Raw genomic sequence first — 26,117 nt, forward strand, 5'->3', positions numbered from 1 at the left:
TAAGTAGGCATTAAAAGAATTTTCATATTTTCACTACTCAGCTTTTATTAACAAATTAGTCTAAGTATGATTTGAAAATCACGTAGAGTATCGTGAGAAATTATCTTATACAATGTAGCTGGTTTCATACGCAATCAGCATCTCTAAGTGCCGTAATTATGTTGCATTGAAAGAAAACAGGTTTGGAAAACCTTTAACAAATAAATGGAAATCAGGCCTCATTCATTGATAAGCTAATCCTGGCCTGTCGAAAAATTATATTGTAATTAAGTAATATCCGTGAAAATTAAATGAAAAGGAAAAATTAAATTATATATATAATCAAGTAAAAAAAATTTAATATAGTTGTAATAATCAGATGCATCCAATTGGTTTAAGTGAAAACAAGCTATACTCCCTACTATATACAATATTTCAAATTGTGGTTTCAATTAAGAATGTGAAAACGCATTGAAGATAGCCAATAATTAATCAATTAATTAATTAAGATCTGGAATCTTTCCTTATTGAGCTGGATTGCTCCTCAAAATTACCAAAAATTCTATCATTTGAACTTAAATTCACATGTGACTAGAGAAATGCATATCACTTGGTTGAAAACTTCACATCAATATTCATGCACAGTAGGAAAATCATGTGAGAAAATAATGTTTGTTCTTTAGGGATTTCCACTAGTCTGAGTTTGCAAATTTTCATAATGTTTGATATTTCATGTTGACTGACCTCCATATAAGCAAATTCAAGTCCACTTTAAGTCGTAAGTAATCTCAAATTAATTCTATCGTAAGGCTTATGTGGCTAAATCACTCAATTATTATTTTAATTCATGGTTGAAATTCAATTAAAGTGCGTATCTGGCTGAATGTAGCATTGCCAAGTGTATTTAACTAACTTTCCAACAAATAATACCATAAGTGGAAAAATTGACACATTAGAAGACTCTACCTTCATCTAAAGGTCCATATATAAAAGACTAAGTTACCAGTGATGTGTCAAACTGCTCCCATAAAACCATAAATTAAGTTGCCGTATGTGAGAATACATGAAAACGATCGTAGATATGTCAGTGAAGGCCTAAATATTGACGTTATTGGCCTCTTGGCTCTTCTGATGATCCTACATACTCAATTAATTCTATATTGATGGCATTGAGATCGTATCCTAATCTATATTATATATTAGGAAATAAAAATAGCAATTGAAAACAGTACGTTCCAATATATACCTTAGCATGTGCAATTTACACATACTGTCATCTCTCGAAGAATACTATGACCAACTTTCTAAATAACAATAACTATCACCATCATAATCTACTATCAACTCATATCATTATTTCATTCACCATTTATCACTTCAATTATCACGTAGCATTCATATTAGTGCGTCTCAAGGCACTCAGTTTCATCAAATACGCAGCATATGTGCCATAACCTACACATATAAAACCATTATCATTACTGTCATAGTATCAAAGAACAGCACATCACAACGTTAAACTGTGCTACTATATTTTATCGAAAACATTCCCTAAATATGATCTCCACGCTTGTTATTTTGTTAAAGCCATCACGCATGTATATTAACCTCCACTTAATACTCTAACACTTCACTGACAACGATTTAAAAAAATATCAATCACTTCTCTAACACCATATTGATAAACTTACGAACGGCATTCACTGGTATTTTACACCTATGTATGGGATTAACGGTAACTTCAGATGAATACCTACTTCCTTGTAACTACACTTGAATATTAATTACGCACACACAATGTCATAAAGCTTATCACATTTAGCCAAAAGAATAAAGGTTTCTACTTACGAAACGACTCATTGGGGACTTAACTTTGCTTATTGGGTAGTGACTTCCATCTCGCTGTTGTTCATCAGGAATGGTAGGCCTCGCTCCATGGTTCGGCTTAGGTAATCGGGTCCATCTCGTCCTCTCAGCTGATTACCACCCTCCTGGGTCATCAATCTCGTGAAGCGCCACCATAGCCGGAGTAGTCTCTGCCTCAGCCTCTTAGAACATCATAGTGGTCTTCATTACGTCAGGGACAGAATAACACAAGGCATTAGTTGATTTATACATGCTATAATCTGTTTCGTTCTGCCAAGGATAAAGAAATATATGTGTTTTGGGCCGTCTAATTTGATTATAACAGCTCTAAAAGTGCTCTTATTTGGCAACTCCCTTGCTTGCCGAACAGATTTAAATTTTATGTGCTTTTAGAATTGTACTTTATAGCCAGTTGAATTCCGCTCTCTCTACGTTGTGCAGTATCGGGCAAAATATAATGCTTCCGAGCCCAACCGTGACGTAGTACTGAACCAACTTGACGTTTCCTTATAGCTGGTCTATAATTTCACGTATATGTGTCAACCTACAGCTGACGTTGAGCGGGCTGTCGCGGATTTAATCTCTTCTTCAATAATTGATTATAGAATTTGATAAGAAACTCGTTTCTTTACACGACTCCGTCCTTTCTTCGATGCAGTGCTGGATTGAGTTTTTCTTCTAATGGAAGTCTTTTTTCAATAATCAGTTTAAATAATCCGCTCTCGTCATTCTTTCTCGCCGCCTTCTAAGAGTGGTTCTTTCCGTGATTGCCGGTTGAAATTATTATCTTTTCGGCTCGTACCACTGTTAATTGCTTTTATATTGATCCATTAATAGCTGGAACGCCATTTTTGTTCCTAATACTGCAACTATAGAACGGTGAAATGGCACAGTATCCATCTGTCTGTACCGTTACACAACAACTGGGGATGGATATGTTCACAATTTACGTACGGTATGTTGCAACCCGCAATTTAATAGAGTCCTGTCATGGTCGCCATATATTAAATCTAAAGTCTACCCAGCGTTCTGCAGGTTTATTATTAAATACCATACTTCACAACCTTTTAATTTTAAGACTTCAATGTAACTTTTATTTCATGTCTGTGAGATTGCAAAACAATGAAGCATTAGCTATAGTAGAGTTGAGACGTCAAGGAATATGTATAGGTCTGCTCTGATGGCAGAGCCCTCTTCAGTAATCCTACATATGGTACAAGAACTGTATTTTCACTTGCTTTTCATAACTTAAAATCAAAACATTATTCAACACAATTCACTCAAATGAAAACTCAACCGTAACAATGCAGCTTGAACAAAAACAAAAATGAACAGCACACAAATTAAGTAGTCCAGTGAGAGCAGACACAAACAGAGCAGCAGACGGAGGTGACTAACTAAACTGTTAGGTTAGTGTTCAATTTTTAGCATATGCCTGCCAAACAATGATAATCAGTTACATGCCCACCAGTCAACATCTCTAACCTCGCTCTTTGCTTGTCAAACCAGTCCTATACAGTATCAAGTGCTGGTTATTATGTTATGGATATTTTTCAGCTAATCGGAACAGGTTACAGCTCCAATTAGTTTGAATTTGAGGGGTTTCACTGTACTTCTGTTATTTTTTCATTAGTGTTGAACATGGCACTGCATCGAGGAGAGACATGAGTAATAACTGGGGTAGCAAAAAATTGATTTGAACTCTTGTAGTGTTGTATATCTGATGGATACGGCTAGTCAGACATCAAATGTTAATGGGTATAGTTGATAAGAGGAGAATGATTTGGGAATGTTCCACCATAAGAAGTAAAAGTCGCCCAATACGTGCTTGGGGTAAGTAATATTGGAGTACATGTACAGTGTATCAGACTCAGGTGTAGTGGTTATTAAGCTAGTGGCATAGTCTGCGCTGCAAATTAGTTCCAGCCAATGGCTTTGGTATATTTTTCATTGAAGTATATGTCCCTGAGGTTCAGTTTCCACTATGACTTTGAGCATAACATTAATAGTCACCTAGGACTACAGGTTTGACTATGAACAACAATAATTAGTTTCTGGCCATGTTTCAGTGGAAGTTTCTGGGACCACATGCTTTGTGAAATGGACATGGAAGTTGCAATTAAAGAGGAACCAGTCTTTCTTGAGGAAACAGAAAGCACTTCACTTGTGAGTATCTTTCCGTATAACTTTACAGTGATTCAAAATTAACTCTTAACACTCGACTAAGATTGACTGCTTACATAACTCTGTCTGTTATTCAGAAAATATTTGAGTATACTGCTATCAATTCTTAAGGCTTCTGCACATTTATTTTTATAGTGATATCTAAATTACATAAAATTATTTATATGAATACATAATTGACAGAATTGCAGAATTTTAGGTATACTTTTGTTATACTTCATTGTATATCGAAAGCTGAATTCACTGGTAAAGCCTTGAAGATGTGGGGCCATGCTGAGTGGCTCAGACGGTTGAGGTGATGGCCTTCTCACCCCAACTTTGCAGATTCAGTCCTTGGTCAGTGTGATGGTAATTGGAAGTGCTCAAATATGTCAGCCCAGTGTTGGTAGATTGACTGGTATTCAAAGATCTCCCACGGGACTAAATTCCGGCACTGTGGCATCTCTAAAAACCATAAAAGTGTTAGTGGGACATAAAGCCATAAACATTATTTTAAAAGTGGGTTTTGTTTCAGCAGACTTTGTTCTGTTACTGCATTCAACACTGTACCTTGGAATCTTCTGAGTATGTTCTGTAGCTCCTCGTCTTTAGAGTAAAAATGCTCATCTGTGTAGCAATTTGGCACATTCATTCCCCAAACAGCATGGTGTATTGAAGGTGATCGAACACACCAGTGTCACATTGGTAGATTTACCGGCACATCAAGGGGCTCTTGCACAACATTATTGTGGAATCTTAACCTTCTTGGAGCCAGGAGCCGATCTGGCCGGCCGCTCACCATCAGCTGCAAGAGGCCAGAGCTCCGCCTCCACTCTACTACTGTAAAGTGCCAGGCGAATTTTAGTGGAATACATGTACACTGACTGACAGAGCAAATGCAACACCAAGAAGGAGTGGTCAGAACTTTATGCCAATTGCAGGGTAGACTGACGTCACTGAGGTATGCTCATGATGTGAAATGCGCCGCTGTGCTGCGCACGTAGCGAACGATAAATGGGACACGGCGTTGGCGAATGGCCCACTTCGTACCGTGATTTCTCAGCCGACAGTCATTGTAGAACGTGTTGTCGTGTGCCACAGGACACGTGTATAGCTAAGAATGCCAGGCCGCCATCAACGGAAGCATTTCCAGCAGACAGACGACTTTACGAGGGGTATGGTGATCGGGCTGAGAAGGGCAGGTTGGTCGCTTCGTCAAATCGCAGCCGATACCCATAGGGATGTGTCCACGGTGCAGCGCCTGTGGCGAAGATGGTTGGCGCAGGGACATGTGGCACATGCGAGGGGTCCAGGCGCAGCCCGAGTGATGTCAGCACGCGAGGATCGGCGCATCCGCCGCCAAGCGGTGGCAGCCCCGCACGCCACGTCAACCGCCATTCTTCAGCATGTGCAAGACACCCTGGCTGTTCCAATATCGACCAGAACAATTTCCTGTCGATTGGTTGAAGGAGGCCTGCACTCCCGGCGTCCGCTCAGAAGACTACCATTGACTCCACAGCATAGACGTGCACGCCTGGCATGGTGCCGGGCTAGAGCGACTTGGATGAGGGAATGGCGGAACGTCGTGTTCTCCGATGAGTCACGCTTCTGTTCTGTCAGTATAGTCACCGCAGACGAGTGTGGCGTCGGCGTGGAGAAAGGTCAAATCCGGCAGTAACTGTGGAGCGCCCTACCGCTAGACAACGCGGCATCATGGTTTGGGGCGCTATTGCGTATGATTCCACGTCACCTCTAGTGTGTATTCAAGGCACGTTAAATGCCCACCGCTACGTGCAGCATGTGCTGCGGCCGGTGGCACTCCCGTACCTTCAGGGGCTGCCCAATGCTCTGTTTCAGCAGGATAATGCCCGCCCACACACTGCTCGCATCTCCCAACAGGCTCTACGAGGTGTACATATGCTTCCGTGGCCAGCGTACTCTCCGGATCTCTCACCAATCGAACACGTGTGGGATCTCATTGGACGCCGTTTGCAAACTCTGCCCCAGCCTCGTACAGACGACCAACTGTGGCAAATGGTTGACAGAGAATGGAGAACCATCCCTCAGGACACCATCCGCACTCTTATTGACTCTGTACCTCGACGTGTTTCTGCGTGCATCGCCGCTCGCGGTGGTCCTACATCCTACTGAGTCGATGCCGTGCGCATTGTGTAACCTGCATATTGGTTTGAAATAAACATCAATTATTCATCCGTGCCGTCTCTGTTTTTCCCCTAACTTTCATCCCTTTCGAACCACTCCTCCTTGGTGTTGCATTGTCACTGTCAGTCAGTGTATTTTAAAATTCACATATATCTACCGGTGTACAGTAAATACTGGCAAAAAATTTTCTACATCTCGACTACATAGAATAAACAACTGATTTAGAGTGGTATAAAGAGTCAAAAATGTTTTATTGTTGATTTATAGTTGCTGATAACGTTTGTTTTTAGGAAGAGAAAAATATTTCACACTTTCTCTCTCAGTATCTGCTTTGAAAAATCATTTACGATACAAAAGAATATACGTAATGGTGTATTATTTATTTATAAATACAATTCTATGGAATAATTAATTTGAAGGAGAAAAATAAAAACATAAAAATTAAATATCAAACATATGTCACTAGTAAAAACAAGATGATTTTCCTCACCTATAAAATTCACGTATATGTATCGATGTATGGCAAATATTGACAGGAAATTTTCTACGTACAGACAATATAGTATAAAAATAATTCTAAATTATTAAAAAAAAATAAAAAGTTGATATTATAGTTTTTGTTTTTCGTAAAACCCATTTCTCGTTTCCGCCTCTATTATCTATTTGAAAAAGAATTTTACAATATAACAGAATATATGTAATTAAAAATCTATGGCATTAATGGCCTGATTTGCTTTGGTCTACGAAGCGACCGCTGCTCAGATCGAAGACCTGCAGGTTACGAGGTGAGGCATGGTCAGTGAGACGAATCCATTTGGTCATTATTCTTGGTTTTCTAGACCAGTGTCACCCTCTCACCCTCAGATATCTCATCATTTGCAATCATTTAGGGTCACTGAGTTTGAATGGACCTCGAAGCAAACCTCACGCCCAGGTAAAAATTCTTGACCTGGCAGGGAATCGAACCCATTACTTCCGAGTGAGAGACAGGCACACTACACTTGGCCCACACAGACCGGCATTATGTAATAATGTGACTATAAGGTTTAGGAGGGAGAAAGTGAAAAGTAAATTGAAGTACGATATGGGCATGTTCAGGTCCAAGAAGTTCCATAAAGGAGGCAGGAGGTCCATAAAATGTCCTCCAGAGACTTTAATATCATCATCTTCATCATCACAATATCCACAGTACTTTTAGTGCCATTGGAAACAAATAAATATCTCTTCTTTAGCTGCGGTCATCCCGAGGGCGTGCGTAGTATAATTTCATTTCCGCTCTCTGAACTAAATTCACTATCGCTATCCAATAAATTATCCGAGTTAACTTTATATTGTTCCAAATACTGCATTGAAATGAAATGTCGTATGGCTTTTAGTGCCAGGATATCCCAGGATGGGTTCGGCTCGTCAGGTGCAGGTCTTTCTATTTGACACCCGTAGGTGACCTGCGCATCGTGATGAGGATGAAATGATGATGAAGACAACACATACACCCAGCCCCCATGCCATTGGAATTAACCAATTAAGGTTAAAATCCCCGACCCGGCCGGGAATCGAACCCGGGACCCTCTGAACCGAAGGCCAGTATGCTGACCGTTCAGCCAACGAGTCGGACAATAGTGCATTAATTTATTGTCATCAATATCTGCTGAAAAAGTATCACATGAACCACTTGCCTTTTTTTTGCTGTCCGTTCCAGTTTGCCTCCGGGATGAGAATGTGCTAGACTTCGAAGTGAAATATGAAAACCGTTGCGAAGACACTTTTGTGAATGGTTCAGAGCTTCGTATGTCGGCCTATGTGCTGGCTTTGAATGGAACTATGTATCTGGTGACGTCACAATCAGGCGAGAAAACAACAGACAAATTCTAGCCCAAAGATATCTGGTTCAGTGATTTGTGTGCTTCAATTGGCTTTGTCCGGTGACATACATCTCAACCCAGGGCCCCAACATGACAGCAGTATGAATTTCTTCTACCAAAATGTAGGGAGCATGTGTAATTCTTTGACAGACTTTAACCTCCCTTTCAGTGACGCCAGCAAAGATTTTATTTGTATAGTTGAAAGTTGGTTAAATGATTCTGTTGGTGATAATGAACTGTTGTCTACTGATTACTGTGTGTTTCGTCAAGTGAAAGGGGGAGGAATTATGGTTGCTGTGAAATCTGCTCTAAGGCCAGTTTCCCGGCCACAGCTGGCGGAAGACTGGGAGTGTCTCGTGGTCAAAGCCACCCCAACATCAGGGAGGTCTGTGTTTGTAGTGTGCTGTTACCTGCGCCGGACAAAGTGACTGCTAGGATGGGTAATCTTCGAGCAACACTGGCCAACGTCACAGCTGTTTTAAACTCGCAGGATATCCTTGTAGTTTGCGGAGACTTTAACATCAGGCATTTGGCTTGGAATCCTGGTCCCGTTATAAAACAAGGATGTGCGGAAGTCTTCTTACTTCTTGAAATCATCAGTGAATTTGGACTCAAGCAAATGTGTCACTTCCCAACAAGAAACGAGAACTTCCTGGACCTTGTTCTAATATCGGATCAATATTGTGGGCACTTGGACTGCTTTGAGACGGAAAAGGTAATTACATCCAACCATCGAGCTGTAGAATTCACTCTATCTTTACCGCGAGTTACGAGGCCCGTACCACAGAGGAAGTTAATGTTCGCATGGACTAAGGCCGATTTTCCTCAAATGAGAGATCTCCTTTTGTTGTGTCCCTGGAATTTAATCGAGGACTCGCCCTCTGTTGACGAGGCGTTAACCCTTTTCTACGACTTCCTTCGCACTGTAATAGAAGACACTGTACCGTCCTGGATAGTTAGCACGCGGAAGTACCCATGCTGGTATGACTCTGAGGTAATATATAAATTAAAAGGAATGGGCAAGAAGGAAGTTTAAAAAAATGGGCCATAATAATGATTATGTGCAATTTTTGACCATACGCGGCGAATTTAAGCGCCTTCAGCTCAAAAAACACAGAATCTATATAACTTCGTTGGAATCAAAATTATCTGCCAACCCAAAGTGTTTCTGGAATTTTGTAAACAACAAACGGAGGGCACCTCGCCTGCCATCTACTAATGTTTCAGGATGGGGAAGAATTACAGGACAAGAGGAGCATCATGGACAGTTTTGCAGATACCTTTGAAAAGTATCACTCACCTGCCGCACAGTGTAATCTATCTGCTTCGTCCGTGTATGATATAGGCCTAACTTCAATAGTGACCTCTCCAGCAGAGGTATCTTCAATTCTTGCTTCTTTGGATACCTCCAAATCATGTGGTCCAGATGACATACCTGCAGTAGTATTGAAAGAATGTGCATCTGAGCTAGGTAGGCCATTTAGCATCATAATAAATATGTCATTCTCGTCAAGGTATTTTCCATGTGAGTGGAAGAAAGGTTACGTCATACCAGTGTTCAAGAAAGGAGACAAAATGGTGTTTGATATGTATAGGCCAGTTTTGTTATTGTCCCTAATTTCAAAGGTGGCAGAGAAGATCGTGTATAAGAGATTGTACAGTTCAGCTTTACAGTGTATTATTATAGCGCAGCACGGTTTTGTACAGAAACGCTCTACCGTGTCCAATATGGCGGTGTATATCAATTTCATTTCAGAATCTCTCGATAGGAGGCAACAAGTAGATGTTGTTTATACGGACTTCTCCAAAGCCTTTGATTCAATTCAACATGATGCTCTACTCACCAAATTGTCAGCATATGGGATAAGAGGAAGTGCTTTGGAGTGAATTAGAAGCTATCTCACTCATAGAGTTTGCGTAGTAAAAGCTGATGGTATTATGTCAAAGCCGTACCACCCTACTTCAGGTGTCCCCCAAGGCTCTTTACTGGGCCCTCTTTTCTTTGTCATATTCATAAATGATATAACATCAGTTATACAACACAGTAATTGCCTTCTCTATGCTGACGATCTAAAGATTTTTAAGGTATTCAATAGTGAGTTGGACTGTAAGTTGTTACAGTCTGACTTAAACCTGCTAAGTAACTGGTGTAAAAAGTGGCTGCTTGGTTTGAATACTTCAAAATGCAACACAATTGCATTTTCATGCAAGTTGGAACCAGTAAATTACCCTTACCATGTATGCAATAACCAAATAGCTCGTGTGAATGAAATAAATGATCTTGGTGCGACACTTTCAAGCTGCTACGGTCTTTCCTCCGAGAAACATTTAGACAAGATTTCTAGGAAAGGGTTTAAATTACTTGGCTTTCTGAAAAGAAATTGTGTCGAATTTGTTTCTCCTAGAATTCTAATCTTTGTTTTGCACTCTAATCAGGCCATCGTTAGAATACTGTTGCGAGGTGTGGCTGCCTTTACAGCAGTATTTAATACAACACTTGGAAAGAGTCCAAATAAGGTGCATGAAATGGATCAGCTACAACGGTTTGGGTATTTCTCTCTCTTCGTCAGATTATGAGTCATTTTGTGAGACTATGAGCATAAGGACATTGCACTCACGCCGCAGATGTGCTAATGCTCTCTTTCTTTATAAGTGTCTGGTGAACAGAGTGGATTGCTCAACATTACTGGAGCTGATTCCATTACATTTTCCTTGTCGCAATACTACGCAAAGGTATATTTTCCATCTGCCTAAAGTGAGAACTGTGGCTCGGGCTAACTCATGGCTTGTGAGGGCACTAACATCACTGAATGAGGTGGGTGAATCAGTGGACCTTTTTCACTGACCCCCGTCTAAAATCAGACATGCCCTAATGACCTCATGAATGTAAGGCCCTATCTGTAAGACATGTAAATATATAAATGTTACTAGATGTAGTTTAATAATGTCAATTATTTAAGTTGATTGAGTTTTATTTATTTTTTATTTTATTTTATTTATTTAACGTTTGTTAATATGCATATAAAAACGTCTCTAGATTTAGTTTGAACTTGGTTATTATTTTTGGAAATTAGTGTTATTTACTTAAGGGGTATTTGTTGTATATTATGTTTTATTGAATCATCTTTAATTGGGAAAATAACCTGTTGATGATAAATAAATCTATTCTATTCTACTCACTGCAAGGAGCAATCTCTTGCTGAATGGTTAGCAGTATTTGTAAACACAGGAAACGACTGTTGTGAAAGCTATAACACCCCCTTAGAACTGCCAAAGCAAGGTCAGGCACACAATAATGTGTAGGCCCTTTACTGTAGGTTGTCACAAAAGTATGCACGTAACTATAGGTTGCCTCAAAATTACGTATATCACAGAATTTGAAGCCGGCCAATGTAATCGGCTCTGTAACTTTTGACTGGATTTTTAAAGGCCGACCTGATCAGCTTTGGCAATTTGAAGGGCGGGTGCTCGCACTACCACCTGGCTTCAAGAGGGTTAATGTTTTGAAAATCCATAAAAGTAAGTACTATGTAAAATCTGTAATAATAAGAACTTGACAGGGATAATCTATTGCAAATATCATGACCAGCTCCTTTGTAGAAGTGATATTGCCGAGCAGTTGTTAAAAGTTTAATATTACATTTTCAGCAAATGAAAAACCTCTGTGGCATCTTTATTATGTGTTATTTAGCATGGGTTTCACATTTTGGTATAAAATAAGATATTCACAAAGATTGCGCATTACCAGACAGTTGTGTTATTCTTTACATTTACTGTACTGAAGTGCTAATTATGTTGATGTGATGTTGCAGCAGTGGAAGAGTCTGTAGTATTACAGGATGTTCGCTAGCAAAGAGAGTGTATTCTGTCATGAGGTGGAGAGTTATTTGTCATATGCCTTTCCTTATTGCTACTGAAAACGATATGAAGTTTTCAGTGTTGTGGGTAGAAGGAGGGAGCTTGAGCCAAAATAGAACCCTAGGACAAAGAAAAATAGCACTTACCAGAATGATCACTTACCTTGGGATTATCTACCAGCCCCATAGAAAGCAACTCACAGGACAGGAGAACAACAAAAGGGCTTAACCCACATACATAGACTGTTATGCATTTCAACATTTAGTATGCAAGCCTCTGTGAATTTACGGAATGTAGCCACAATCCTCTATCTGCAACTAGTGCCGTAGCCTCATTTAGTTCTGTAATTCTTCTCTTTCAGTTGTTAGAAACTGAGTCTAACCATCATCCTCTTGGTCTCCCTCTACTTCTTTTACCCTCCATAACAGAGTCCAACACCGAGCTCGATAGCTGTAGTCGCTTAAGTGCGGCCAGTATCCAGTATTCGGGAGATAGTAGGTTCGAACCCCACTGTCGGCAGCCCTGAAAATGGTTTTCTGTGGTTTCCCATTTTCACACCAGGCGAATGCTGGGACTGTACCTTAATTAAGGCCACGGCCGCTTCCTTCCCACTCCTAGCCCTTCCTGGTCCCATCGTCGCCATAAGACCTATCTGTATCGGTGCTACATAAAGCAACTAGCAAAAAAAAAAAAAACAGAGTCCATTATTCTCCTAGGTAACCAATCCTCCTCCATTTACGTCACATGACCCCAACACTGAAGCTGGTTTATGCGTACAGCTCAATCCATCGAGTTCAATCCTAACATAGCTATTATCCCCTCATTCTGAGTACCCACCTGCCATTGTTCCCACCTGTTTCTACCAGCAATCATTCTCACTACTTTCATGTCTGTTACTTCTAACTGATGAACAAGATACCCTGAGTCCATCCAGTTTTCACTCCCGTAAAGCAAAGTTGGTCTGCAAACAGACCGATGTAAAAATAGTTTCATCTGGGAGCTGACTTCCTTCTTACAGAATACTGTTGATTGCAACTGCGAGCTCACTGCATTAGCTTTACGACACCTTGATTCAATCTCATTTACTATATTACCATACTGAGAGAACACATATCCTAAATACTTGAAATTATCTACCAGTTCCAGCTTTCTATCACCAATCTGACATTCATTTCTGTTGGATTTCTAACCTACTGACTTAATTTTAGTCTTCAAAAGGCTAATTTTTGTATCATACTCATTGCACCTATTTTCAAGTTCCAGGCTATTAGACTGCAAGCTTTCAGCACAAACTGCCATTAAGACCAAGTTGTCTGCAAAGGCCAGACTGCTTACTTCATTTTCACCTAACTGAATCCCTCCCTGCCATTTTATACCTTTCACCAGATGATCCATATAAACTACGAACAACAAAGGTGAGAGACTGCAGCCTTGCCTAACCCCTGCAATTACCCTGAAGCGAGAACTCATTCTACTGTCAATTCTCACTGCAACCCAATTGTCAACATAAATGCTTTTGCTGTTGTTTATAAGTTTCATTTCCGTATTGATAGATATTACTTTACAAAAACAATATAAATATAAGTCACCACCTTATCAATACAAAATTTATTCACATTCAGCTAGTAAATATGGTCAAGACCGGTTTCGACCCCTAGGGGGTCATCTTCAGTTGACTTGCATAAAAAATATATTTTACAAAAACATCACATATAATGATTAAAACTTAAATTAAGTCCAACTGATCATAAATGTTGGTATGTATGTCTTGGTACGTTTGAGCTATTGTATGTGTCAATCCTAAGTTTCCCAGCATACAGTGTCAAGGTAAGTAGTTAACTGATATACATCTTCCATGAAATTACATGCTATTTTACATGTTATCACTATCTAATTTGGGTTGTACAATGTGGAATGAGATATACATACATTTGTGTAAATTAATAGTAGTAAGTTCAGTAATATACATTAAAAATTGGTTCTAAAATTACATTAATTGATTATTGATCAGTCATATGAAAATGTAGAATTATTGGTTTGGACACTTGTGATTAAAATATTAGTATGCAATACCTTGTTAGCATATATCTTAAATACTAAAGTATCAGTTTATAAAGCCTATTATTGTTATTTTATGTCTAGGAATAGGGTTGAACTTTTAGAAAACTATTTGTTTTGTTGAGCATAGGCATTGGATAATCTTGTCAAATTGGACACATAACTAAAACAGTGGTATATATATACCTTGTTAAAAATACATTGCATACATTATTAATATGTGGTGCTATATATACATTGTTTAGGGTAAAATGGGGTTAACGAAGTTTTCACAACAGTATTTGATTAGTTATGATGTTCCGATATAATGGGTCCGTAAAAATATCTAACTGTATACATAATTGCGGTTAGATAAGTATTTGTATAATCTGCTTGCAATTTAGGTATTATTTGGTTGTAATGTCTGGCGATATTTAGGGCAGCTACTGTTGGTAGAGCTATTAAGAGTCTTGAATATTATTGATGGAGCATGTGCTTCTTTTCGTGTGCCGTAATATGTTGAGTTGGTGACATTTGTAAGAACACGTTGAATGTTATGCGTCCTGGTAGGGTGCACATTGATTTTATCGTAGAAGCATATAAGTTGTGAAAACAAAGTATCTGGAAGTAGAAATAATGAGTGTGAAAATGGTGCGGTATGAAAGTGTAATAGTAAATCGTATGTCGTTTCACTTATGTTAGGTGTTGGAACCGTGCACTCTGTGTAGCTGCCTGTTGAGATCTAATGCGTGTTGCTCGGAGATTGTAGTTGGCGACGGTAGAGGGGAGGTTTGGGGGGATGGGTGGAGTGTTAGTAACGGGAGTGGGGTTGGAGGGGAGGAGGTCTTGGAGCGGTTGATTTGAACGTATGGATTTTTGTTTATTAATTCTTTTAAGGTAGTAATCTTTTAGTAAAGGAATTACTGCATGAAAAAGAATATTGTTTCTGTCTATGTTTTCGTTTAAGTTGGAGTTCGGATTGACGTATTTGTCTAAATTTATGTAAAATTCTTCTATTATACTGACCAAGGGAGTTTTTGGATTCATATTGAGGATTTGCATGTCACTATTAATGTCCGTGAAATTGTGTTTCTAATCGTCAATGTGCTGACCCATAGCTGAGAAGTGTCTGTGTTTGACGGCATTTACATGTTCATTATATCGTATTAAAAAACTCCTACCAGTAAGCCCTACATAGCTGGCTCAGCAGTCGTTGCATTTGAGGCGATAGACTCCTGAGTGGTTGTATTTATTTATGTTGTTAACTGATTTGGAATTGTATAGTATGTTGGTGTTATTGCGTGTAGTTTTGTATGGTATTTTTATACCTTGTTTTTTAAAGATATTGGTTATGGGATGTATATGGTTATTGTTGTAAGTAAACAGTGCATATTATTTTTTATTTTTGGTGATTCTCGTTAGCTTGGTTTTCGGTTGGTTTTTGACTTTGTTGATGATCCGGTTTATCATTTCTCTTTTATATCCATTTTGTTTTGCTATTTCGTGGATTGTGTTTAATTCTTTATTTAGATTTTCCTTTGAAAGTGGAATGTTATATGCTCTGTGAATCATACTATAGTATGCAGCTTTCTTGTGAGTATGTGGGTGGGTGGAGTCTATCTTTATTGTATTTGATGTATGGGTAGGTTTTCTATATATGTTGTATGTTAGGTGGTTGTTACGTCTGGTTATGGATATATCCAAGTAGTTTATGGTGTTGTTATTTTCAGTGTCGATGGTAAATTTTATATGGGGATCTATTTTATTCAGTTGTTCTAAGATTATGTTTTCATTAGTATGTCTATTGTCCATGATCGTGAATGCATCATCGAAAAACCTGCACCAATAGATGATATTTCCTATTTTTTTGATTTCTTGGTGCTCTAAATAGTCCATATATATATCAGCTATTATGCCTGATATTGGTGATCCCATGGGTAATCCTTTCTGTTGATAGATAGTGTCATGGAACTTGAAATAATTGTTATTGATAGCAAATTGTAATAGTTTTATAAATTCATCTATTTCCAATTTGCTTAGCTTACTATGGTTATAAAGATTAGATTCTATGATAGTAATAGTTTTTTGTGTGGGTATATTAGGATACATGTTTGTTATATCATATGTTGCTAGCTTGTAGAAATGTTGTATTCTTATATTCTTAGTAATGCTGCAAAATTCTATTGAGTTTTTTATGGTTTTATTTGCTTGAAAGACATAATGTTTTTTGAGGAATTTTTGTATGTATTTGGATAATTTATAGATGGGGCTTTGCCTGTAGTTTATTATGGGTCTCATGGGAATGTTGTCTTTATGGATTTTAGGGTAAGCTTTAGCTGTAGGTATTCCTGGATTCATGGTGATTAATTTTGTAGTTTCCTGTTCGTTCAAGAGAAAATTGATGTTTCTTAGGAGAGTTTTTAAGTTATTTTGGATACTGTTAGTAGGATCTTTAGTCTTAATTTGAAAAGTTTCATCTTGAAAGCAGGTTTTTGTTTTTGTTATCTATTCCTCTTTATCCATAATGACTGTAGTGTTTCCTTTGTCTGCCTTTGTTACTAGTAAGTAATTTTGCTGGATTTTATTTTTGAGTACCTTAATTTGTATTTGGTTTGTGATTTCTTGATTTTGAGGTTTTTGGGTGATTTTATTGATATATTGTGGTAGTGTTTTTTTAATTTCATATCTAATTTCATTTTGTTTTTCTTGAGGTATTTTGTTTAGAGCATCTTCCGTTTCAGTAATAATAGTAGTAATGTTTTCAAAAATTGAATTGTATTTCCAGTTATGTTTCTCCCTTGCTCAGTATAGTAGTTTCTTTTTCATTGAATACTGTGTTAGTTAGGTTTTTGAATGGTGGATGGAATATATGTTGGTTGCTTTCAGTAAGAACGGTAGTGTGTTGTCTATTCTGTGTATGATTGGTTTGGTTTAGTGGTGTCTTAAGTGCGTTGAGTTTCTTATTCAGGGTGTTCTGTTTCTGTATGGCTATATTTTCTATCTTTTCGTTAGTTATTTGTTGGAAATTGTTCCAGTATGTGTGTGGTAGTTCATGTGAGGCTTTAAGGTGTGCTTCATACATTTGTATGTTGAGGTGTTGTTTCTTTCTATACATGAATTTAATTTCTTCCTTAAGCCATATTCGGTTTGTCTTGTTTTGTGTATTTAAGTTTTAAGTTTTAATTTAAGTTTTAATCATTATATGTGATGTTTTTGTAAAATATATCTTTTATGCATGTCAACTGAAGATGACCCCCTAAAGGACGAAACCGCTCTTGACCATATTTACTAGCTGAATGTGAATAAATTTTGTATTGATAAGGTGGTGACTTATATTTATATTGTTTTTGTAAAATGCTTTTGTTCGATTTTAATAACCTACCTTTAATCCCATAGTCCCCCAGTATAGCGAACATATTTTCCCGTGGTACAATGTCATATGCTTTCTCTAGATCTACGAAACTTAAACACAACTACCTATTCCTCTCGTAGCATATTTCATTTACCTGGCACGTACTGAAAGTCTGATCCTGACAGCCCTTGTATGGTCTGAAACCACACTGGTTTTCATCAATTAATCACTACTGATCTGTATTTAGGGCAGTCGCCCAGGTGGCAGATTTCCTACTGTTGTTTCCCTAGCCTTTTCTTAAATTATTACAAAGAAATTGAAAATTTATTGAACATCTCCCTTGGTAAGTTATTCCAATCCCTAACTCCCCTTCCTATAAATGAATATTTGCCCCAATTTGTCCTCTTGAATTCCAACTTTATCTTCATATTGTGATCTTTCCTACTTTTAAAGACACCATCCAAACTTATTTGTCTACTGATGTCCTCCCACGCCATCTCTCCACTGACAGCTCAGAACATACCACGTAGTCGAGCAGCTCATCTCCTTTCTCCCAAGTCTTCCCAGCCCAGACTTTGCAACATTTTTGTAACACTACTCTTTTGTTGGAAATCTCCCAGAACTAATCGAGCTGCTTTTCTTTGGATTTTTTCCAGTTCCTAAATCAAGTATTCCTGGTGAGAGTCCCATACACTGGAACCATACTCTAGTTGGGGTCTCACCAGGGACAAATAAGCTCTCTCCTTTACATCCTTACTACAACCCCTAAATACTCTCATAACCATGTGCAGAGATCTGTATCCTTTATTTACAATCATATTTATGAGATTAACCCAATGAAGATCTTTCCTTATATTAATACTTAGGTATTTACAATGATCCCCAAAGGGGACTTTCACCCCATCAACGCAGTAATTAAAACTGAGAGGACTTTTCCTATTTGCGAAACTCACAGCCTGACATTTATCCCTGTTTGTCATCATACCATTGTCTACCGTCCATCTCACAACATTATCGAGGTCATTTTGCATTTTCTCACTATCTTGTAACTTATTTGTTACTCTGTACAGAATAACATCATGTGCGAGAAGCCTTATCTCTGATTCCACTTCTTTACACATATCATTGATATATATAAGAAAACATAAAGGTCCAATAACACTGCCTTGAGGAATTCCCCTCTTAATTTTTACAGGGTCAGATAAAGCTTCACCTACTCTAATTCTCTGAGTTCTGTTTTCTAGAAACAGAGCCACCCATTCAGTCACTCTATTGTCAAGTCCAATTGCACTCATTTTTGCCAGTAGTCTTCCATGATCTACCCTATCAAATGCCTTAGACAGATCAATCGCGATACAGTTCAATTGACCTCCCGAATCCAGGATATCTGCTGTATCTTGCTGGAATCCTACAAACTGCCTTCTATCAAACCAGTTATTAATTTTGCAAACATGTCTAATATAATCAGAATGAATGCTTTCCCAAAGCTTACATACAATGCATGCCAAACTGACTGGCCTGTAATTTTCAGCTTTATGTCTATCACCCTTTCCTTTATATACAGGGGCTACTAAAGCAACTCTCTATTCATTTGGTAAAGTTACTTCATGCAAACAATAATCAAACAAGTACTTCATATAAGGTACAATATCCCAACCCATTGTCTTTAGTATATGCCTCGAAACCTTATCAATTCCAGCGGCTTTTCTAGTTTTCAACTTTTGTATCTTACTGTAAATGTCATTGCTGCCATAGGTAAATTTTAATACTTCTTTAGTATTAGTAACCTCCTCTATCTGCACATTATCCTTGTAACCAACAATCTTTCCATACTGCTGACTGAATACTTCTGCCTTTTGAAGATCCTTGCATACACACTCCCCTTGTTCATTGATGATTCCTGGAATGTCCTTCAAGGAACCTGTTTCTGCCTTAAAGTACCTATACATACTCTTCCATTTTTTACTAAAATTAGTATGGCCACCAATTATGCTTACCATAATGTTATCCTTAGCTGCCTTCTTTGCTAGATTCAATTTTCTAGTAAGTCCCTTCAATTTCTCCTTACTTCCACAGCCATTTCTAACTCTATTTCTTTCCAACCTGCACCTCCTTTTTAGTCTCTTTACTTCCCTGTTATAATATAGTGGATCTTTACCATTCCTTACCACCTTTAAAGGTACAAACCTATTTTCACATTCCTCAACAATTGCTTTAAACCCATCCCAGAGTGTGTTTACGATTTTCCACCAATCATAGTTACTTATTAAAAACTCCCTCATGCCTGTTTTATCAGCCATATGGTACTGCCTAACAGTCCTAATTTTAATCTTGTCCTTACTTTCACATTTATTTTTAACTACGACAAAAACCGCTTTGTGATCACTAATATCATCTATTACTTCAGTTTCTCTATAGAGCTCATCTTGTTTTATCAGCACCACATCCAGGATATTTTTCCCTCTGGTTGGTTCCATCCCTTTCTGAATCAACTGTCCTTCCCATATTAACTTATTTGCCATTTATTGGTCATGCTTTCTGTCATTCACATTACCTTCCCAATTGACATTTGGTAAATTGAGATCACCTGCTACAATCATGTTCCTTTCCTTATTGTTTCCCACATAGCTGATTATCTTATCAAATAATTCTGAATCAGCATCTGTGCTACCCTTTCCTGGTCTGTACACTCCAAAGAGATCAAGTTGCCTATTATTTTAGAAATGAGCCTTACCCCTAGAATTTCGTGCTTGCCATCTTTAACTTTTTCTTAGCTGACGAATTCTTCTTTCACGAGAATGAATACTCCCCCCCCCCTACCATTCCTATTCTATCTCTACAATACACACTCCAATGCTGTGAGAAAATTTCTGCAGACATTATATCATTTCTCAGCGATTATTCTACTCCTATTACAATATCTGGTAAGTATATATCTATTAAATTATTTAATTCTATTCCTTTCTTTACAATACTTCTACAATTGAGCACTAACAGTTTTATGTCATCCCTACTTGATTTCCAGTTCCCTGTTCCTTTAACACCATTCCCTAGGCCACTCTGTTTCACTGAATATACCTCCCTATAACCCTTCTAAACAAATTTCCTAACTTATATATACCACTGAGGTTTAATTGAAGACCATCTGAGCGCAGATCCCTATCTCCTACCCTCCCATTAGGATCTAGAAATTTCACTCCCAGTTTTCCACATACGCACTCCATAGTCTCATTTAAATCCCCAATCACCCTCCAGTCAGTATCCCTCCTACACAGAATTCCACTGCTAACAATCTCCGCTTTCTTAAATTTCATCCGTGCTGCATTTACCAGATCCCACACATCTCCAACTATGCTGGTTCTTATATTAGCTTGTCTTACGTTGTTAGTACCAACGTGAAACACTATCACCTTCTCCTTTCCCTCCTCCCTCTCTTCTACTTTCCTCAACATCTGCCTTAACCTAATTCCTGGATAACACTCTACTCTGGTACCCTTTCCTCCACACACTTTCCCGACATGCCTAACGATAGAGTCCCCCATGACCAGAGCCTCAACCGTACCCACCTTATTTGATGCCCTCCCCTCCTGGTCAGTCCTATCTTCCCTGACGGCTGCAGTAGCTACTTCCTCCTGCCTTTCCTCCATCCCATGACCCTGTTCCACCTGTCTTTTCCTATCCACTACTCCGCATTTCCCTTTCCTACCTCTTCCCTTTCTCCTGCTTCCAAACTTCTCGGCAACAGTTCCCTGTTCCTCATCTTCCCTAGGTTGTTCTATCTGCAGTTACTCGTACTGATTTCTCACCGACACCTGTCCTGAATTTTGATCCTGAATGGAGCCCTTAGCCTGCAATCTCCTTCCCCTTAAAACATTAGACCATCTGTCTTCCACAATTCTCCCCTTTCCTTCCAATCCCTCTATTATACCTACTGTATCCTGTATATTGTTTGGAGGCCTACTTTCCTTCCTGTCCTCTGAGAGAATCCTAGTTATCTCCCTCAAGCTCTCCAACTCCTCCCTCATACTCCTTAATGCCTGCCCACATCTACAGTCCCTACACTCGCACTGCTTAACCATTTTTTACTGACTAGTGAACAGAAAAGGAAAAATAAGAGAACTTATTCTGTGCAAAATAAAAATGAAAGGAAAGAACTATTGTCTAGGTTAGTTCACAAAGATCACACGACAGTAAGATTTTTAATATAGGCTACTACTACACTACCATACTACTGAATTGTACTATTTTTATTCCTACAAAACACTAACATGATGAAAATTGCTATTAATTACTGGAAACAGAATAATACACAAGAATTACACAATTCTTAACTGCAGTTAAGTCTACCCTAAATACAGCAACAGAATTTTAGTAAGAGAGTTACTACAGATACCACAGAAACGTTACTATACTATACAAATATTTCACAGTAATAGAATAAACACACTATTTTCTAATAAGGTGCTATAATACACTACAATAATTTTAAACTACGTTCAGACTAAGTACAGATATCATTACTACAATATGCTACAATAATTTTAAACTATGTAGTCTAATTACTATTCTAATTAATTAACTACGTATTCTAATTACAACAGGTTATTACCAAGCAAAAACAGAAAAGAAAATTACCATTTAATTTCAAAATTTGCACAACTACTCAAAGTTATAGAATAGGCACTCTAATTTCTAATAAGTTACTATACCACACTACAATAATGTTAAAACTACGTTCAGACGAATCCTAGCTTCTTACTAAGCACAAATAGAAATAAAAATTCCAATTAGGCCTAAATTTAGATATTCGCAAGAACTACCGGTAGGTACTCAAAGATTACCAACAAAGTTAAACACTATACAGATTAATATTAGTACTAATTTGTCGTACTATGCTGTATTAGAAATGAAACCTGCCATTTGCACACGAATATAACAGGCAAGATACTATCTAATATACTGTATCTACACTACAATTCTAAACTGAAATGCGGTTATGTGATCTCTACAGACTTTATTATTATTATTGTCTAACCGCTCACAAAAACTGACAGATCAAGGGAGTGCAATATAAATTACGGATACTTTAACTACCTACTCAGAACTACAAATGATTGGAATACAAGATCAGCTGATTTTTATTTATATTTACTTGACTGCACCACACCCTTTGTTCACGGCTGTAGCCAACAATCATCCAACTTTCTCTCAACCACTGATCGCACTGTCCCTTCCAAGATGCCAGTGAATACTTTGCCTGGTATACTAATTAATGATATACCTCGATAGTTACTGCAATCATTCATGTCCCCTTGCTTATAGATAGTTGCAATTACTGCTTTTGTCCAATCTGAATGTACGTTACCAATATTCCATGCCAATCTTACTACTCTATGAAGCCATTTCATCCCTGCCTTCCCACTATACTTCACCGTTTCAGGTCTAATTTCATCTGTTCCTGGCTTTCTGACAATTGATTTTAGAGCTCGCTTGTTCGCGACACCACCTGGAAGATTTCCTTTTACATTGAGAAGGTTTTTAAAATATCCCCTCCACCTCTCCAGTGATTCCTTAGGATCTATTATGAGTTCACCTGAACTACTCAAAACACTGTTCATTTCCTTTTTCCCTCCCTTCCTAAGATTCTTTATTACTGTCCAGAAAGGTTTCCCTGCTGATTGACCAAGCCTTTCCAGGTTATTACCAATTTCTTCCCATGACTTCTTTTTGAATTAACAACTATTTGTTTCCCTCTGTTTCTTTCATCCATGTCTGCATCAGCCCTTGTTTGGAGTCATTTCTGATAAGCCTTCTTTTTACGTTTACAACCTTCTCTCATTTCATCATTCCACCAAAATACCAGTATTTGCTTTTTTCCCATCTTTACACACAGTTGTTCCTAGGGATTCCCTTGCTGTTTCTACTACAGCATCCCTGTATGCCACCCATTCTCTTTCTATATCCTGAACCTGCTTACTGTCCACTGGCTGGAACTTCCTACTAATCATATAAATATACTTCAGTCTAATTTCCTCATCCTGGAGATTTTCTGTCCTTATTTGTTAGCAGACAGATTTTACTTTCTCTGTCCTAGGCCTAGGATATTTAATGCACCACAGATCAGATAGTGGTTTGTGTCATAGGAAAATTTGTGGAAAACTCGTACATTCCTAACAGATTTACTGAATTTAAAGTTGGTTAAGAAATAGTCCATTATGGATATGTTACCCCTAGCCTCGAATCTGAAACAGTGAATAGCCTTATGCCCGAAGAATATATTCACCCAAACTAGCACAGAAGTTAGCAAACACTTCCCATTCCTGTTAGCTTCCATAACATTTACCAATCACTCTTTCATGTCATTCAGTTTTGTTTCAATCTCTTGCATTGAAATCGCCCATTGGCACTATCCTATCCTTGCTGTTGACCCTGACTACGATGTCACTCAGTTCTATGTAAAACTTCACGTAAGAAATATAATTTTTTTCTGATAAGCGTTCTTTTTATGTTTATATTTACAACCTGCTCTCATTGTTTATTGTTTACTGCATGCTATTTGTATTACGATTGGTCTACGACCATATGGGGTTCCACATTTGAACTGAGAAACATAGTTCCTGTTTACATCTTTTAAGGAGTCATTTATATGTTTCCACCTCATAGGCCTTAGATATTGAAGAATTCCATTCAGCAATATTCACGATTATTTCAAGATGACTCCGCAGTTTATGGACCGTAGTTGAAACATGGTCTAAAAAGTTTTAAAAACACAAAATATCTTATTATTGTAAATTGCTCACCAAATTTATTGAGCTTACTACTGAATGCCCACAGGGACATGAATCAACTTGTGAACTGTTATTCAGCATTCAGTCTTTAACTTGTTCAATAAGGTTTTATTATGTGTCATTGTTTTAATGTAGACTTCATAGGGTTTTATATCACGCACAATCAACATCTATCATGAGTTTTATATAATTTGCCTATTTTCTGATTTATTTGTACAGCTGAAGATGACGCAAAAATGCGTCAAAGCTAGGACTGTATATAATGAGAATGTTGTAATTACACCTATAAACAACATTATTACTGCATTGAATAGGTGGACATTAAAAGTTTATTCATTGTAATTCGTAAAACTTGTCAAATTCATCCTCATCTGCACCCTCGTATGGTGAATACACTGAGACATTTCTCATCCTGATTCCTCCAACTTACCCACATTATTTGCTCATTTATGTGCATATGTTGCATGTAATTGTATTGCTGATGAACAGCCCAACCCTACACTGTGCCCTTCCCTTTTTAACACCCATCAAGTAGACTTTATAATCTCTTTTCTCTTCCCTGTTATCTCCCCTTACCCAAATATCATTTACTTATAGCACACACAGATGCATCCTCTTTGCTGACTCAGCCAGTTCTTCTTTCTTTCTTCTATAAGCCCCATTTATATTGGTAGCTCCCTGTCGAATTCCATTTCATTCAGCAAGTTGTCTCCAAGGAGTTCCTCACCTGTCAGGCTTGCTTAAAATGTTCTGAGTTTGGTAAATTCATGAAGCATGATGGTACTCTACTTACACATGGTCCAAGTGAGGATCTCTCCTCTAATGGGTTTGGGACCATTGGTGGATTACGTAATCCTAGCTGCGTGAGCACAAGGAGGGCCATGACTCAGAATATGTCCGAGATGCCCACTCCCATTCCATAGCAACTGGTATCAGGACCACTTACTCGGCCTCTCAGCCGTTAGGTTACAAATTTGACAGCAAAATTGAAAACTCACTAAAATTAATTATTTTAACAATATATCTATTGCATGAAATTCATAAGGGTATTTGACTGGGGAAGGATCTCTTTGCCCAGAGGAACAGAACAAGTTTTGAAGTGTGTGATGTCAAAAATCAAAATCTCTTTATTTGCAAATGAGGTGTCTACCTCGGTGGCAAATGGTACACTAAAATACATTATTGTCAAGCACTAATATTAAATTAACAAGAGAAGAAAATTTTCCTATAATACAATACTATACAATTTACGCTAACAATATTTTCTATTAAACACACAGCTCATCCTTAATAAATTTATATTGTTTACAAAATTCTACTTATAATATCTCCTGTACTACTTACAAATATAGTCAACTGATATACAGTATGTGGAATGACTTCAAATGATACTATACAGCTAGTATAAGATTAATATTTACATTGCATTTATTTATTTACTATTGTTTTTTTTACCCGTTCTGGATCCTAAGTAGCATAACGACCTGCTGCGTCTTAACCAGAGCCCCTTTTGCCACCACTTTTCAGAGTTCCTGAAGGGCCTTCACAGCTACCGTAGCGGTCCCAGGGCCCTCGGAAGTCCCCACTGTACTTCACCCCTACAGGCAGTCCCCTACTTTGGCTGTCCAAACTCCTTAGACCAGGGGATGGAATTAATTTATTCACACACATTTTCTTTATTTACAATAACCTGCACTGGTCAAATGCCCTCTAACACTTCATTTATTTTCTCTGTTGCTGTTTATTCTCTTCTTGAATATCTGTACAGATTTTGGAAAAGGATCAAACACTACCCCTGGTAAACTGTTCCACTCCTTCACACCCTTCCCAATGAATGAAAATTTACCCCAATTGCTTCTGCTAAAATTCCTTCTAATTTTATATTTGTGGTCAGTCCTGCCGATATAATTATTTTCCAACTGAAGCCTCTCACGGATATCTCCGCATGCTTCTTCTCCTGTATAGGCTCTATATAATCCTATAAGTCTAGTTTTCTCCCTTCTCTTACTTAAAGTTTCCCAGCCAAGTTCCTTTAACATTTCTGATACA

General features: G+C 38.0%; 1 protein-coding gene across 1 annotated transcript in view; it reads left to right on the forward strand.

Annotated features, from left to right (window-relative positions):
- Positions 1 to 26,117, forward strand: part of LOC136874642 (zinc finger protein 343-like) — a 243,509-nt gene that overhangs the window by 113,396 nt on the left and 103,996 nt on the right. The window contains exon 4 of the mRNA XM_067148268.2: positions 3,915 to 4,011. Coding sequence (XP_067004369.2) covers positions 3,915 to 4,011 — 97 coding nt within the window. The remainder of the gene's footprint in view (positions 1 to 3,914; positions 4,012 to 26,117) is intronic.

The sequence above is a fragment of the Anabrus simplex genome, chromosome 5 (assembly GCF_040414725.1).
Source record: "Anabrus simplex isolate iqAnaSimp1 chromosome 5, ASM4041472v1, whole genome shotgun sequence".
NCBI lineage: Eukaryota > Metazoa > Arthropoda > Insecta > Orthoptera > Tettigoniidae > Anabrus > Anabrus simplex.